The sequence below is a fragment of the Nicotiana tomentosiformis genome, chromosome 8, assembly GCF_000390325.3.
Source record: "Nicotiana tomentosiformis chromosome 8, ASM39032v3, whole genome shotgun sequence".
Taxonomy (NCBI): Eukaryota; Viridiplantae; Streptophyta; class Magnoliopsida; order Solanales; family Solanaceae; genus Nicotiana; species Nicotiana tomentosiformis.
The window spans coordinates 125854338-125872072 of NC_090819.1; the positions used below are offsets into that span (position 1 = coordinate 125854338).

The window sequence follows — 17735 nt, forward strand, 5'->3', positions numbered from 1 at the left end:
CGCAGAAAGTTCCAGCATAATATACTGGAGATTGGAGCACATGTGTATGAACTTCCAACATATTATGATGAACCGGTATATTATACTAGAATTTCATTATATTATGCTAGAATATTTTCCGGATTTTGAACAGTATTTTCGTTCAGATTACTTTTGAAACTGTGACTATTTTTCAATTATCACTTGTAAATCTGACTATTTTTTAATTTCTTCCGATGAAAACGTTCTACTACATGTTGCCTAGTCGAAAAATCAACAGCTAAGTATTGAATTATAGGGAGTAGAGGACTGGAACTCTAGTATAATATGTTAGAGTTCCAGTATATTATACTGGAACTTCAATATATTATGTTGGAATATTTTTCGGATTTTGAACAGTATTTTCGTTCAGATTTATCTTTACATAAAAAATAATTAAATTTCATTTACTTTTAAAACTATAGCTATTTTTCAAATAACACCAGTAAATTTAACTATTTTTTACTTTCATCCGATGGAAACGTTCTACTACATGTTGCCCAGCCGAAAAATCAACAGCTAAGTATTGAATTATAGGGAGCAGAGAATGCCAACGATGTTAAAGACCAAGTCCAACTTCCACAACTAAAGCGGACCAACGTAACATCATTTGATGTGATACAAATGTTACAAAGTAATTAAACCAAACTTTAGCTTTGTCTATAAATAATATATTCACAAAATGACAAGAACAAGAATTGGGAATGCTAAAAAAACAACCCAAAAAAATAGTCTAATCTTACAAGTGGGGTCTGGGAAGGGTTAAATATATGCAGATCTTACCCTTACCTTCAAGAAGGCAAAGAGGTTGTTTCCGGTAGACCCTCGGCTCATGAAAGGTAAAAGGAAATAGGTCAAGGACGGAACGAGAACCAACGTTTTTCTTCCTCCTCTGTTCTCTACTAAGATGGGCAGCAACAAGCACCAATCAGAAAATTGAAGCAATAATACAAAACTAACAGTACGTAATCATGTAATTAGATAGCCAAAACAAAAGCAACAACACGTAATAACAGAAGTCAATAGATACAACAATACACAAAGGGCACTAAGTCATATACTAAAGTTGACACACAGGACAACGCTCGGCTACCTATCATAACACTTTACCTTTATTCTCAACTTACATACCTTCCGATCAATGTTCATGTCCTCAGTAAGGTGGAGCAATGTCATATACTGCTTAATCACATCTCCATTATTGGGAATGGTAATGGGAGAAAATGCTTCGACCTAAGAAAATAACTTATTACCTGGTAATCAAGCTAAGACTTCATTTACACTCTTTTTGTTCAGCATTATTATGGAAAGAAAATCAAAGTTTATAGTTACATTCAATCTAGACCATTAAAAATTAATTGACCCGGTCACTTTGTCTTATTCAATAATCAAAGTCAATGAAGTCCAACAATCATGTTTTTCAAGTTTATTCAACCAAATCAATTCAAATCAATGGAGGAGGAGGAGAAGGAGAAGGAGAAGAGAAGTACACTGAGCTATTTTTTTTAAGGGGGCCAAAGTTAAACATCAATTCTTAAGGAGGACACGTGGCAAAAATTCGTGAAAGAAATACTATCCACAAGAACGAGAATTAGGGGAAGGATTGCTACTAAATATTGTAGTAATGCAATATTACTAAAAAAAATTAACATAAAACCTGTACTGGAAAGAACAGCATTCCACTATAATCAAATGTGAGTACCTTCTGCACTTATTCTGCATTTTAGATTGAAAGCATTACTACAAGTACGTTGTTCATGGAGTCACCAAAAAAAAAAAAAAAAAATTGCCAATCTTGCAATTTCATTCCACTAACAATACAACTGCAATTGGACTACTTACAGAGTGCCTATCTGAATTCCATTTCAAGAATCCCTGACCAACTTCTCTGTCTGAGTTATTGGTTGTCTTGGAAAATGTCACTTGGTATGTCAACTTCTGGTTCAATATAGAGAAGTTTAGCTTGGAGGGTTTAACTTTCACGGCAACTCCTTTTGGTGAAACTATTTCCACTTTGTAAATTGATGTCGCGTTACCAACATTGGTCACAGTTCTGGTATATGTCTGAGGAGTTGATCTAAGTCTGATGGAAAATGAAGGATAATTTAGTTGCGCTTCAGGGATACTTTTTACCTCCGAGCAATTCACCTTGCCTTGTAACAATTTACCTACCTCTCGATTTGTGTAGTTCAAACCACATAAATAAGGAACATAGTCCTCAAATGGTGTATCATAAATTAGTCCAGGATCATTTGCTCTCGACGGATTAACATGTCCTGCACCAATTGCAAATATATCAGCAGGAATGAGCCTTTCATCTAATATTGGATTCTTGGCAAGGTTTAATGTGTCAGTTGTTGTCATGATTGCGGACTTAATCGCAGCAGGAGACCAATTAGGATGTGCACTCTTCAGCAAAGCTGCTATGCCACTAAGGTGAGGGCAAGACATTGAGGTTCCAGATATAATATTGAATGTTGATTTTGTGTTCTTGTTGTTATCTACTGAGGTAGGCCAAGCAGCAAGGACATTAACACCAGGACCAATAATATCAGGTTTCAAGATGCCACGACTTGCTTCGCTTGGTCCTCGAGAAGAAAATGAAGCAACTATAGGAGCATTTTTATCTCCAATTACAGTTCCATGGAAGGTGATTGCAGCAACAGGATTCGACGTTGAGTTTATGTAAGCAAGAATTTTCTTTCCATCTACATCTGAAACATCCAATGCTGGAAGAACATGAGCTTCAGCTGATTTAGTGACACCATCTTCCGGATTATTGATGAGAATCATGCCAACACCTCCAGCATCCTTTACAACTTGTCCTTTATCAACCCTGCGAACGCCACCACCAACCAGGCACACGACTATCTTTCCTCTTATAGCAGGGTCAGTGAGTGATCCTGGTACACAGAAAGGGGCGTCAAATTGCTCATGTACTATCTTTTCAACATCAAATAGAGTGAAGAATGTTGAGTTTGATGTCTTTGGATGATAAGCAGATTCTCCTTCAAATTCTTCTTTATTTCCAAGCTTAACAGTGGCCTTTAGTTTTCTATCATGAGTGCTAGCGCCAACTGTGAGAATCCAAGGGGCGTCATTTGCTACAGTGCGTTGGGATGGACCACTATTGCCTGCAGAACAACTAACAAGAATACCTCTTTCTGTTGCACTATACGCCCCAAGAGCAATCTTGTCATTATGGAACGGATTACTAGTTCCACCAAGGGATATTGATAGAATATCTACCCCATCATCAATAGCTGCATCCATCGCAGCTAAAATTTCAACATCAGAACAACTGCCACCAGAATCGCATACCTTATATATGGCTATGTGGGCAAGAGGGGCAACACCAACTGCTGTTCCATTGGCATTCCCAAATACATTAGCACCTTTCACAAAGGCTCCTGCAGCTGTGCCTGCTGTATGCGTACCATGTCCATTTTCATCTATGGGAGAACCATTGGTAAGTGGGAAAGACCTGGCTCCAATGAGTTTGTTGTTACACTTGGTCGTGAAATTAGACTCACAAAATCCTTTCCATTTAGCAGGCGGAGGAGGCATCCCAACGTCGCTAAATGAAGGATGGTCAGGAAAAATTCCAGTGTCCAAAACTCCGATGATCACGCCTTTCCCATAGTTGGAATCCTTCCACAAGCCCATGTTCTGTTGCAAACCAAGAAAACTTGGAGTATGAGTAGTGTGCAAGGACAATATCCTCTGTGGCTCTGCAGAAACAAAGCCTTGTTTCTTCTCCATTTCCTTCACTTGTGTTGTAGTTAATCTAGCTGCAAAGCCTTTCATCACATTGTGATAGGAATACACCATTCTCGGCTCTTCATTTTCCCTTGAGCTAATTGATGTGGTTTTAGGCAAAAAAGAATGGTAATAGCTCTCTAAATCCATTGATGATGATTGAGTAGAAATTTGGCTTTCTGGTGCTTCAACTTGGACTATATAAGTCTCTAAATCACTCTGGAAACTAGGTAATGGGAAAGAGCAAAAAATGCAAAATAGAAGGATTTTCAAGAATCCCATAGCTGCAAATTAATACAAGAACTGATGTGTTACTTGGATAATGAATTTGATGAACTTTTGAGTTTTTCTGCTACTATATATAGTACTTTGTCTTTGAGCTATTCACTTTCATTTTTATTTTGCTCCACTTGCAATAAATTAATTTGATGAAGTAACTTTATGAAGCTTATTAACTTTAGTTGAACTGTTTTAGTCCACTTGCTGGCCCTTATTTTGGTTAGTACCATTATTGTGGAATATGAATTTGTGGGGAAGATAAAGACAACGAAAAGAAAGGCCTCTGTTGTGAAAGAGACTAGACTACAATTGTTGAACTATATTCTATAAATTCATTTTTATCTTCAATACTTGTGAATGTATTTGATTATGATCTAATAGAAAAGCTTAAGTTGGTATAATTTCTGTGAAACATATCACATATTTTAGAATTGCTTTTTTTTCTTTGTTCTTTTGTCACACAAACGTATCTTGAAAAATATCCTATTACAATTTAAACGGAGGAAAATTACTCTACAAAGATCTCTATTTAAACATCTCTTCTATTATTTTTCTTATTGATCCAGCTTAAGAAGGATAATATAACTAAATGAACATTTGTAATAGACTGTAAAACTAACCTTTACCGCTCTTGAATGATAAAGTTGGAATCGTTTCTACTTTAAACTAAAAAATTCAAATTCGGCAAATAGTATAATTTACTTTAATCATATCCCATTCTAGACCCATTTTTGTTATGCCAAACCAAATAAGTGTTAGATCGAAATAATATGGTGCATGCGGAAGCTAATAATGAGAACTACATTAATTTACTATAAAAGAAAAGAAACTTATATTTAGAGAGAAAAAATTCCCCCTAAAAAAATTGTCTAAAAGGCTACACTGTGGATATTATTGTTGTTGTGAGAAACAAAAATACTCAATTTATAGAAATGTAAAACTTCTCTTTCGAAAAAAGGATAAGGCATATTAGGGAGACTTATTTTTTTTAGAATTCTTTTTCTCTTCTTCAAGAAAGAAAGTCCTAATAGATTAAAAATTCAAAGCAAAAACAATAAGACGACCTAAATTGGAACCGGTCTTCAAAAATCTCTCTTTACGGATTCTTTTTTTTTCCCTTGTTCCATGTTCGGTACTTGGTTTAGGATCGTGATGAAAAATTTCGCTTTGGGGATCAAAGCGCTCCCTATTAAAAAAACGACTTCATTTTACTAATTACTTATACTAGCTCTCTACTTCATAGTTAAGTTGGAGTTTGTTATAGAATTTTCATGAAATACTCATCATTCATCAATACCTTTAAATGGTTTTCGAGAATGTTGTTTCGGAGTAAAATTCTTTTCTGATTCAATATTTCTTGTGAGTAGCAAATTAAAGATTTAATATATATGTTCACACCACGGAATCAATTGTACATTTCTATTAATGAATATGGAAATTTGTTTTTTTTTCATTTTCTTTTTTGAAATTTAGTGATTTTTCGCACATATGATATATACATACAGTTTAACCCGTTGGAACTACAGTGCATCAGCCTCTTATGAGAGTTAGCAGATCTCTCTTTAAAAGATGCAGAAAATATCAAACAACCATGCCTTCAGCTAAATTCTGAAATGGAACGAAATCCTAGTTTTCTTTTTAACAAAAAATAAATTAAAAGAAGAATTAGCTTAATAAGGAACTGATTAAATTCAAAACCTAAAAGAAAAATATATATCACCCAAACCAAATATCAACAAACAAAAAAATTTATTAAATGTCCCATAGTAATAGGACGTTGACGCCTGACGTAATGGGTAAACGAAATAAATTGTAGAAACCCTACGAAGGTTGTGGGAAGATGTTATGTATTTAATTTCGATAGAAAAATACTTTATAACATGTTGCCCACTTGTGAATTATACGGAGCCAAGTATTTAATAGGAAGACCAAGTCCAATTTCCATTTAAGGATTACTTATTTTTTTCCAATATAAACTTTATATATTCCAATCGATATAAAATATTAGAAATCACAATTCTAATGGTTTTCAGATATTTAACAAATATCTACAATAAATAATTGAATTTTGATTTTCAACCTCTTAAGAAATTCCATTGACAAGAACAAGAATAAGGGAAAGCATTGCTACTAACTGTATATGGCCCGTTATTTACTAGTGCCATTACTATCTTTAAAAGTGTGAACAACTTAATGTGCTACTTGTCCCCCAAGAATAAGAAAAATAATATAGTAAAGATGTGTGTATAGGTCAAAGTTGAGCTCGACTACAACTTGGTAGATTAGGCTTGGAACGTGGGGACCAAGGACTGAAGATCGACCTCGAGTCCCACCGAGTTAGAACCCGAGGTCAGAAAGCCTGTCTTCGAGGAAAATTGAGTCTGGTGTCGACCTTAGCCATGACCGAGCTCGGTGAAACATTATTGAGATAACTAATAGAAGACCGAAATATCCGTGACCGGTCGGATATTACAGCGGGAATCTCGACACGAATCAATAAGGAACCGGCAATCAGCGAATCAAGAGATCTTTTATCTTTTATAGAATTGTACCTAAAGTAGAATTCCTCTACTATATAAAGGGAGGTTTGATTATTCATTGGACATATTGTAACACGCATCCCAAAATAATTTTTTTTTTTTTTAAGTTCTTATAATTCTCTTGTTTTTCTCTTCTGATATCAATTAAAGCATTTTTGACTCGAGAGTGGCTAACCTTCCAAGGCTAAGACTATCCAACTTGCGTGGTTTGCATTTACTTTTCCATTGCTTATTTCAATTGCAATATGATTTATAATTTTGTATCAAGTTAAATCACGTATCCTTAAAACCACTTACAAATTCAATTGTTATTCGATTTTTAGGGTAAACAGTTTGGCGCCCACTGTGGGGCTAAGGATAATAGTGGTTATTTGATATAAATCTCCATAACATACACTACTTTACACTTGTTCTTTGAAGATACTCAAAGAGCTAACAAAACGGATAGAATCAGGGGAGAAGAAAATTAAAGTTAATGACAAAAAGATGGAGACCTACAATTCCACGGTAGACCAGATCCTAGGAGCACCACCAATATTGAAAGGCCTGGATTCTAAGAAGTTCGTACAAAAACCTTTTCCTCCAAGCGCGGCTCCGAAGACGATCCCTAAGAAATTCCGCATACCCGAGATTGCTAAGTATAACGGAACAACTTACCCAAATGAGCATGTAACCTCTTACACATGTGCCATCAAGGGAAACGACTTGGAGGATGATGAGATTGAATCTATCCTGTTGAAGAAGTTCGGAGAGACCATGTCAAAAGGGGCTATGATATGGTATCACAACTTACCTCCTAATTATATTGATTTGTTTGCTATGCTTACGGATTCTTTCGTGAAAGCACACACAGGGGCCATCAAGGTCGAAACCAGGAAATCATACCATTTCAAAGTAAAACAGAAGGATAAGGAGATACTCAGAGAGTTCGTGTTCTCGGTTTCAAATGGAACGAATGGACCTGCCACTTGTCACTGATGATTGGGCCGTTTAGGCATTCACCCAGGGGCTCAATGTTCGAAGTTCGGTGGCTTCATAGTAGTTGAAACAAAACCTGATAGAATATCTGGCCGTTAGCTGGGTCGACATACATAACCGGTATCAATCAAAGATCAGAGTGGAAGATGATCAACTCGGGCCCCCTTCGGGGTCTGTTTATCCCGTCAGAAACATCGACAGAGTCAAGAGAGACATCAATCGTGAACCGAGACCAAACAGGGATCGATACCAGCCATATAATAAAAACCGAAGAAGTAGTGAGTCCGGGCGGAACTCTATGAGAAACTAAAGGAGAAGTGACAGAGGTCAGAGCAACCGGGGACTCATGAGCAAAAACAGCTACCGTCGGGCCTAAAGAAGCGCCGAGGTTATTGGAATACAACTTTAATGTCGATGTTACCGCCATTGTATTAGTTATCGGACGCATCAAAGATACCAAATGGCCTCGACCTCTATAATATGATCCAACCCAAAGGGATCCTAACCAGATATGTAAATATCACGGCACTCACGTCCACAGAACGGAGGATTGCCGACAGCTGAGAGAGGAAGTAGCACGACTATTCAACAGTGGGCATCTATGAGAATTCCTGAGCAACCGAGCCAAGAATCATTTCAGGAATAGGGAATCTAATAAACAGATAGAACAAGAAGAATTTCAACACGTCATTAATATGATCATTGGTGGAGTCGATATCCCTCAGGGGCCGATGTAGAAATGCACCAAAGTGTCCATCACAAGGGAGAAATGAACTAGAGACTACGTACCGGAAGGAACCATATCTTTCAACAACGAGGACATAGAAGGGATCATGCAGCCCCACAATGATGCACTGGTAATATCTGTACCCATAATTAAAATTCGATTTAAACGTGTGTTAATTGATCCAGGTAGCTCGTCCAACATCATCCAATCGAAGGTCGTGGAGCATCTCGGTCTACAAGATCAAATCGTGCCTGCAATCCGAGTTCTGAATGGATTCAACATGGCATGTGAAACCACTAAAGGTGAGATAACATTACCGGTGAACACCACCAGGACCATCCAGGAAGCTAAGATTTATGAAATCGAATGAGACATGAGATACAATGCTTTCTTCGGAAGGCTATGGATCCACAACATGAGGGCAGTACCCTCGACTCTGCACCAAGCGTTAAAATTCCCAACACTAGGCGGAATTAAAACAATCTACGGAGAGCAACCATCCACAAAAGAGATATCTGTGGTCGAAGAGGCGATTCCGATATCCATACTTGCAACGAAAAAGGGGGGAGTTCGGTCAGAAAGCCAGAAACTAAATAGCAATTACTGACACCAGCTCCGACCCAACTGGAGAAACAGGGGACTGATGAAGACGATGATTATGACTACGGGGTACCCAGGCCTTTTATTGCCCCCGATGATTCCGATGCCACTAAATCGATGGTCGAGGAGCTGGAACATGTCATAATGGTCGAGCACCTACCCGATCGAAAGGTATACCTGGGCAAGTGGTTAAATCCTAAGCTTAGGAAAAACTCATTCAGTTTCTTATAGCTAACATAGATTGTTTCGCTTGGTCCCACCTTGACATGACAGGGATCCGCTGGAGATAACCACTCATAAGCTAAGCCTGGACCTGAAATCCCATCCGGTGAAGCAGAAGAGGAGACCCCAGTCTGAGATCAAACATGCTTTCATTCAGGACGAGGTATCTAAACACCTTAAAATAGGTTCCATTTAGGAGATTAAATACCCAGATTGGTTAGCGAACGTAGTGGTAGTCCATGAAAAAGGGAATAAATTAAGAATGTGTGTAGACTATAAGGATGTGAACAAGGCATGTCCCAAGGACTTTTTCCCTTTGCCTAACATCGATCACATGATCGATGTCACGACCGGCCACGAGATCCTCAGTTTTCTCGATAGAATGCCTATTACGGGTACAACCAAATATGGATGGACCCGGGTGACCAGGAAAAAACCTCCTTCATCACTAAATATGGTACCTACTACTATAATGTGATGCCATTCAGGTTAAAAAACGTCGGTGCCACTTACCAACGCCTAATAAATCAAATGTTCGAGGAACAAATAGGAAAATCAATGGAGGTTTATATTGACGATATGTTGGTTAAGTCCCTGTGAGCAGAGGACCATTTAAAACATTTACAGGAAACATTCAGCATATGGAAGAAATACAATATAAAGCTAAACCCGAAGAAATGTGCGTTTGGAGTTGGGTTAGGTAAATTCCTTGTATTCATGGTATCCAATAGGGGAATCGAGATCAACCCCGCTAAGATCAAAGCGATCAAAGATATCATGGGTGTGGACAACGTAAAGGCCGTGCAAAGATTAACCGGGTGTAAAGCCGCCCTTGGGCGATTCATCTCGAGGTCCTCAGACAAGAGCCACCGTTTCTTCACACTATTGAAAAAGAAGAATAACTTCTCATGGACCCCGGAGTGCCAACAGGCCTTTGAGGAACTCAAGCGATATCTATCGAGCCCACCACTACTCCACACGCTGAAGATACATGAACAACTATACTTGTACTTGGCAGTATCAGAGATAGCGGTAAGTGGAGTTTTGGTCCGGAAAGAGCAAGGTATGCAATTTCCAATTTACTATGTTAGCAGGACCCTAAGTAAGGTTGAAACTAGGTATCCTCACCTAGAAAAGTTGGCGCTCGCTTTGGTAAACGCCTCTAGAAAGCTAAATCCATACTTCCAGTGTCACCCCATATGTATCGTGACTATTTACCATTGAGAAATATTATGCATAAGCTCGAGCTCTCATGCCGGTTGGCCAAATGGGCGGTTGCAATCAGTGGGTACGATATTGAATATTGACCCCGGACCGCCATTAAGTCCCAAATTTTGGCAGATTTTATAGCCTACTTTACGCCGGCCCTAATACCTGAGGTCGAAAGAGAGTTATTAATCAACTCAGGGACCTCCTCGGGGATCTGGACCATCTTTACGGACGGCGCCTCGAACGTAAAAGGGTCCAGACTTAGCATCGTATTGAAGCCACCAACAGGCAATGTAGTTAGACAATCTATTAGCACTGTGAAATTGACTAATAATGAGGCCAAATATGAGGCCATGATTGTAGGTCTCGAACTAGCCAAAAGCTTGGGGGTAGAGGTAATTGAAGCTAAGTGTGACTCCCTCATTGTGGCAAACCAAGTTAATGGGACGTTCGAGGTCAAAGAAGAACGAATGCAAAGGTACCTGGATAAATTGCAGGTAACATTGCATCGATTCAAAGAATAAACTTTGAAATACATACCTCGGGATCAAAACATTGAGGCCGATTCCCTCGCTAACCTGGGGTCACCGGTCGAGGATGGCGAGTTCAATTCGATGGCAGTTATATAACTTATGAGATCGGTAGTGGAAGAAGGTCATGCCGAGATTAACTTAACCAGCCTAACTTGGGACTGGAGAAATAAATATATAGAATACCTAGAGACCAAAAAACTGCCATCGGATCCAAAGAAATCGAGGTCCCTACGTACAAAGGCAGCGCGGTTTAGCCTATCCGAAGACGAACCCCTGTTCAGAAGGACATTCGATAGCCCACTCGCGATATGCCTAGGACCAGGGGACACCGAGTACGTTTTGAGGGAAATCCACGAAGGCACTTGTGGAAATCATTCAGGCACTGAATCATTGGTTCGAAAAGTTATCACAACCGGCTATTACTGGATCGATATAGAAAAGGACGTAAAGGAGTTCGTATAAAAATATGATGAATGTCATAGACACGCTCCGATGATTCATTATCCCGGGGAGCTGCTGCATTCAGTTTTGTCACCACGGTCGTTCATGAAGTGGGGAATGGAAATTTTCGGGCCCCTTCCATGGGCACTAGGTAAGGCTTAATTTATATTGTTTATGACTGACTATTTTTCTATGTGGGTGGAAGCCCATGCATATGAAAAGGTTAGGGAGAAATAAATCATTGACTTCATTTGGGATCATATCATATACCGATTCGAAATGCCGACCGAGATCGTGTGCGACAACGGAAAATAATTCATCGGCAACAAGGTAAGCAAGTTTCTTGAAGATCATAAGATTAAAAGGATCTTATCAACACCCTACCACCCCAGTGGGAACGGGCAAGCAGAATTGACCAACAAAACCATACTCTAAAACCTCATAAAGTGGTTAACTGACCCCAAAGGAAGATGGAAGGAAATCCTTCCCGAAGTCTTATAGGCATACCGAACGACCTCGAAGTCCAGTACCGGGGCAACCCCGTTCTCACTATTCTACGGTGCTGAAGCTCTAGTTTCGTTCGATGTCGGAGAGCCAAGTCTTAGGTTCCGATATGCAACTGAGGAATTGAAAGACGAAGCTATGAATACGAGCCTATATTTATTGGATGAAAGGCGTGAATCAGCCCTTGTCCGATCGGTCGCCCAAAAGCAGTGGATCGAGAGATATTAAAATCTAAGGACCAACCTTCGACACTTCAATGTCGGGGACTTGGTACTAAGGAAGGTTACACTAAACACCTAAAACCCGAACGAAGGGAAGTTGGGGCCGAACTAGGAAGGCCCTTATCAAATTATCGAGGTCACCAGTAAAGGATCGTACAAATTCGGAACGATGAATGGTGAGCAACTACTGAACAACTGGAACACAGTTCACTTGAAGTGATATTATTGCTAAGGTATAATCCCATTCATTTTCTTTTATTTATTTACATTCCGAACTAACACTTGCAGGGAATCATCAAACAACGATACAACCTTTACGCCTGAAAGCACGCATTGCACTCATTTTTCCTTGAACCGGTTTTGTCCCAAATGGGTTTTCCGGCAAAGTTTTTAATGAGGCAACAAGTAAATCGTGCTAACTTAAAATTGAAGGCCGGTTATGAACTGTATCGAAGACCAAAACAGTATTCGAGGCCTCTCTTCGATCGGCCCCGAAACTGGGGGCATAACCCTCAGATAACAACTTTAGCAAGGAAGGAAACTTTATGATTCAATAGTCTCGGCTCGATCGGTAGGATTTGTTGTAAGGGTCAAACGGTCAAATAAACTGTGCACGCATTGACTGCTCGAGACCTGGCACAAATCTTGTACACATGTGTAACTATTACGCACAAGAATAAAGTCTCTATCTTGCGGATAAATATCTTGTCCCAAAAAAAATTCTTTTTCGTGAAGGAAATTCCTACATATGATCCCCTAAAGGTATCGAGCCCAAAGGCCGCCTTAACCGGGTTCAAACGATCACCCCAATCAGGGACTGCCGTTCAAAAACAACCTTGGATGGCTTGGGATATCGAAGCCCGAGGGCGCAAGACCTATTAGGTGACGTCCGAACTAAAAAGGCTACGGCCATACTAAAACGGCTCGGACACGTCCGGGATCCATAACAAAAACAAGGCCTTCAAAAAAAAACCGATTCTAAAAGGCTACCCTCGGCAAACTACAATCTAAAAAGTCATAAGTACTTTGGGTAAAAAAGTTCTCGATCATGTCGAACCTCCGGACATGACCTAACTATTCTATGCTAAGGCATTTCGACCTTTGCAAACATAGAGAATAAAGCAAAGGAAAACAGAATATATAATCTGCCGAAGGGGAAAACAAGCCTCATATATTATATACAATCATTATAAAGTCCAAATGGACCTAACAAAAATACAAAAGTACATGAGTACAAAAAACAAAAAAAATTACAAAGGCGTCTAAACAGCCTGGTCTTCTTCGCCCTCGGTTCCATCGGAACCCTCGGAGTCTTCTTCTTTTTCTTCAGGGCAGGACAACTTCTTGTCCTCGACCTCGAGCCCCTTAGCCGTCTCGATCTCGGTCGATAGATCAAAACCCCGAACATAGATCTCCTCGAGGGCCTCTCTCCGTAACCGCCGTTTCTTGTATTCAACGATATCTTTTAAGTGGTCCTAGGCCGCCTCGGCATCGACCTTATATTGGTCCACCATCTTATCGGCATCAGCCTTAACCACCACAGCCGCTAACTTGGTCATTTCAAGTTCCATAACCATATTTTCTCGATCAGAGGCAACCAAACTTAGCCAAGACTGGAGCTCTTCAATCCTTTTAACCTGCATCTCGGCCCTTTCCTTTGCTGCTCAAAGCTGGACCTCAGCCGAAGTCAGTTACACCCGAGTATCCTCCTTTTCTGAGGCTAGACGATCCATCCTAGCCCTCCATTTGCCGGTCTCGTCCTTGACAGCGTCTCAACTCAAAGTTGGTCTATTCGGTCGATTTTCTATTGGACCTGCGGATTCCGATGAATAGTCACCGATCCTAGATCATCGTCACTAACCTCAAATATTTTTACCTGCTCGACCAAATCGGCATGATCTTTCCGAGCCACCTCGAGCTCAGCTCGGAGGCTCGTAGCCTCCCCCTCACGCTGCTCACTAAGAAGTTTGTAGGAATCTCTCTTCTCAGTGAGCCCTCTATCCTCGGCCTCAAAGCTATTTCAGCTCATCCCGGTATTGGAGAAAAGCCTCGTGGTGAAGCACCGAGGACTACAAACACGAAGATAAAATGTTAGAGCTATCTAAAAAATAGCCTAAGTACAAATTGAAAACCATTGAGGAATATTTAAAGTTACCCGATTTAATGCCTATTGCACTTCGTTGAATAGGCAGGGTGCATCCACCTCGTTTATCTTGGCCTCATCATCCTCGGTTATCAGACACCGAATATAACTAGACACCCCTACGGGGGCAGAGAGGACCCAAAAATCCTCTGAAAGAGAGAAAATGATGAATCGCTTCCGGCCAGGATCCACACTCGGGGCAGGGAATCGGTTGACCAGTTTGGGACTCGAGGAAGGTCCACTTGCTCCCAAAGATGGGATTTTCCTAGGTATCTCTAAATCTCTCAACCCGGTGACACCCTCCGTAGCCGTAGAGTCCACACTATCAAAGAAGCCGTGGAAGGGATCATCCGCTCCGAGGACTCCCTCATTGGGACGTTCTTTCACCATTTGAGCCTCATTGTACATGGACCCAGTGAACGAAGGTGACTCGGTGATCTCTATCACACTGAGTGATTTCTTCGACACACTGCCCATGTCCCGGGAAGCTTCGGTCTCGGCCTCCTCCTCGACCTCCCTAGCTCAATGAAGATCGGCATCGCCTCCCTCTGGTTCGGAGGCCCTTTTCCCTTCGAGTCGTGTCAACACACGGGATACTATATTGAAGGTTACCCCATCTTGTTCTTCTTCAGATTCATCCCTCAACTGATAGAGGGAATACAAAGGTGGTGCTCGAGCGCTGGTGCTTTCTTTAGACTTGTGCACCAGCCATCTCTTTATTTTATTTTTCTACGAGCTCGGAGAACTCAGAGTCCTTTTTCTCTTCCTCTCTTCACCCTATTTCGGAGCATGGTACTCGGTGGGGAAATCATCACTACCGGATGCGGGCCTCATTTGGACATCCTTAGGCAAACATGCAAAAAGAAATAAAACAAGTAAGGTCTTAATAATGCAAAGGGGAAACCAAATATCACTTATGAAAAAGATCCCACCGTGCGAACGGGCCTCCCATCGGACCTTTGAAAGCTCGTGCCACGAGCGCTCGGAATAAGGCCTTTGTGATACAATTCCCTCGACCCACTCCTTGAGTCGAGGAATTACGTTCGGGATCTGGGCAACAGCTGCACCGTCACAAAACACCGATAAGAAAGAAGAAAAGGTGCAATAAATAAAACCTTGAAAGCAAAATTATATACTTACATTTCATATTCCACTTCTCAGGGAACGACATGTACTCAGCCGGGATCAAGTCCGAGGTCCTCACTCAGACGAAACGACCTAGCCATCCTCGATCCCTATCTTCATTGATACTCGAGAACGCAGCTTTACTAGCCCGACGAGCAAGCTTGATCAGTCATCCCCGGTAGAGTCGGGGACTGTGTAAATGCATAAGGTGGTCGATCGTGAAAGGTCACTCTTCGATCTTGCTCACAAAAAAATGGAGGAGGATTACGATCCTCCAGAAAGAAGGGTGAATCTAGTCGAGTGTTACCTTGTATCTCTTGCAGAAGTCGATGATGATCCGGTTCAAGGGACCCAACGTGAAGGGATAAGTGAAAATATTTACAAATCCCTCGATGCGGGTGGTGATGGCTTCGTCAGGTTCAGGAACCACCACATATTTGTCAGCCTAGTTGCAATCCTTTTTGACTTCAGAGAGAACGTCCTTGGTGATCGAGCAGATGTACCTCGAGATGCCTGGTACGCAAGAAGGTTTTTCAACCTTGAAATTGGCATTGACCAAGCACCCCCCGGGAATAAATATTTTTAGAGGAGGCTTCGGTGTCGGTTCCTCGACAATAGTGCGCGAGACGGTTTCCTCGATAGCCGGCCGCGAGGAAGAGAGAGTTTCTTTTTTAGGAATAGATTTTGAAGTATTCGCCATTTCTTTGAAAAATGAAGGAAAAAGAGGAAGTTAGAAGAATATGCTTGATGGTTTGGGATAAAGAATAGAATTTATTATAAAAGGATTTTAGAGTAACCAGAAAATTAATGGTTGGAAGTGTTGAAATTTCTATGGTACGAGGGCAAATGGTTTGAAAGTAAAGTTTGAATGAACTAATGAGGGGGTATTTATAGTTTCTTAGTGACTGTTCACATCTGGGAGTGGACGACCGACAACTGAAAGGCATTTAATGCTATTAAGACTTGATTGACGAGACGTTTTGACTGTTTTGTCGTTTCTATCATAAGATATCGAAGTCAGGATCGGAAGTTCATGTTGTTTCTCGTCGTCTATTCTTCAAAAAATGAGGGGATTATCTGTATACGGTCGAAGTTGAGCTAGACTACAACTTGGTAGATTAGGCTTGGAACGTGGCGACCAAGGGCTGAAGATCGGCCTCGAGTCCCATCGAGCTAGAACCCAAGGTCAGAAAGCCTGCCTTCGAGGAACATTGAGTCCGGTGTCGACCTTAGCCTCGAACGAGCTCGGTGAAACATTGTTGAGATAACTAACAGAAGACCAAAATATCCGTGACTGGTCGTATATTACGGCGGAAATCTCGGCACGAATCAATAAGGAACCGGCAATCAGCGAATCAAGAGATCTTTTATCTTTTATAGAATTGTACCTAAAGTAGAATTTCTCTACTATATAAACGGGGGTTTGATTATTCATTGGACATATTGTAACACGCATCCCAAAGTAATATATTATTATTCTCTTTAAGTTCTTATAATTTTCTTGTTGTTCTGTTCTGGTATCAATTAAAGCATTTTTGGCTTGAGGGTGGCTAACCTTCCAAGACTATCCAACTTGCGTGGTTTGCATTTACTTTTCTATTGCTTATTTCAATTGCAATCTGATTTATCGTTTTGTATCAAGTTAAATCACGTATTCTTAAAACCACTAACAAATTCTATTGTTATCCGATTTTGAGGATAAACAATGTACAAATTTAATTCTGAAATAAAGATGTAGGGTTAGGGCATGTTGTTATTGTCTCATATTTCAATTTCAATCAAAAGATGACTTGAACAAAGTGATTTTGTAATTAGATATTTCTAGTTTTAAAAGATACTCATTGAACCCAAATATAATCATTCATAGTCATACTTGCGTATGTCTCATGGCGAGTTTAACGTGTAATGAGAAGAATTAGGGTAAAAATTTACTCGCATCGGGTATTTAAACCAATTCAATAGATGCATAACGTGCGTTTAGCGCATGACTTCAAGCACTTGACCATGGTAAATTATATGCATTCTCACCTCATTGATTCACTTAACCATGATGAATTAACATGATTTAGTGTAAATATCCGTACGAGTATTTGGTGTAAATACTCGTGTGGGTTACGTATTTAACCAGAACTAACAACACTTTTTATAGATGTTTTAAACTACCCCTTCCGTTTACTTTTTGTTGTCAGTATTCTAAAAATAAATTTTTATTTTTACTTGTCACTTTTCGTATATCAAGAGAAATTTAATTTATTTTTTCTGTTTTACCCTTAGCATTAATTATTCATTTCAAATCATTTTCCAAATTCATTAAGACTATACACCAATTAATATGGATATATATTATGATAAATTATATATTTTATTTATTATTTTTTAAGGATGAAAAATTTAAAATGGACAAATAAAAGTGAAGAGAGGGAGTATTTTGATTTA

The 17735-nt window shown here is 39.9% G+C and overlaps 1 protein-coding gene across 1 annotated transcript; it reads right to left on the reverse strand.

Moving 5' to 3' along the window:
* Window positions 1-1678: 1678 nt before the first annotated feature.
* On the reverse strand, window positions 1679-4181 carry LOC104102688 (subtilisin-like protease). The gene has a single exon (XM_009610473.4). The coding sequence runs from the start codon at window positions 4057-4059 to the stop codon at window positions 1822-1824; it is 2238 nt and encodes a 745-aa protein (XP_009608768.1). The 5' UTR covers window positions 4060-4181; the 3' UTR covers window positions 1679-1821.
* Between the last annotated feature and the right edge of the window lie 13554 nt (window positions 4182-17735).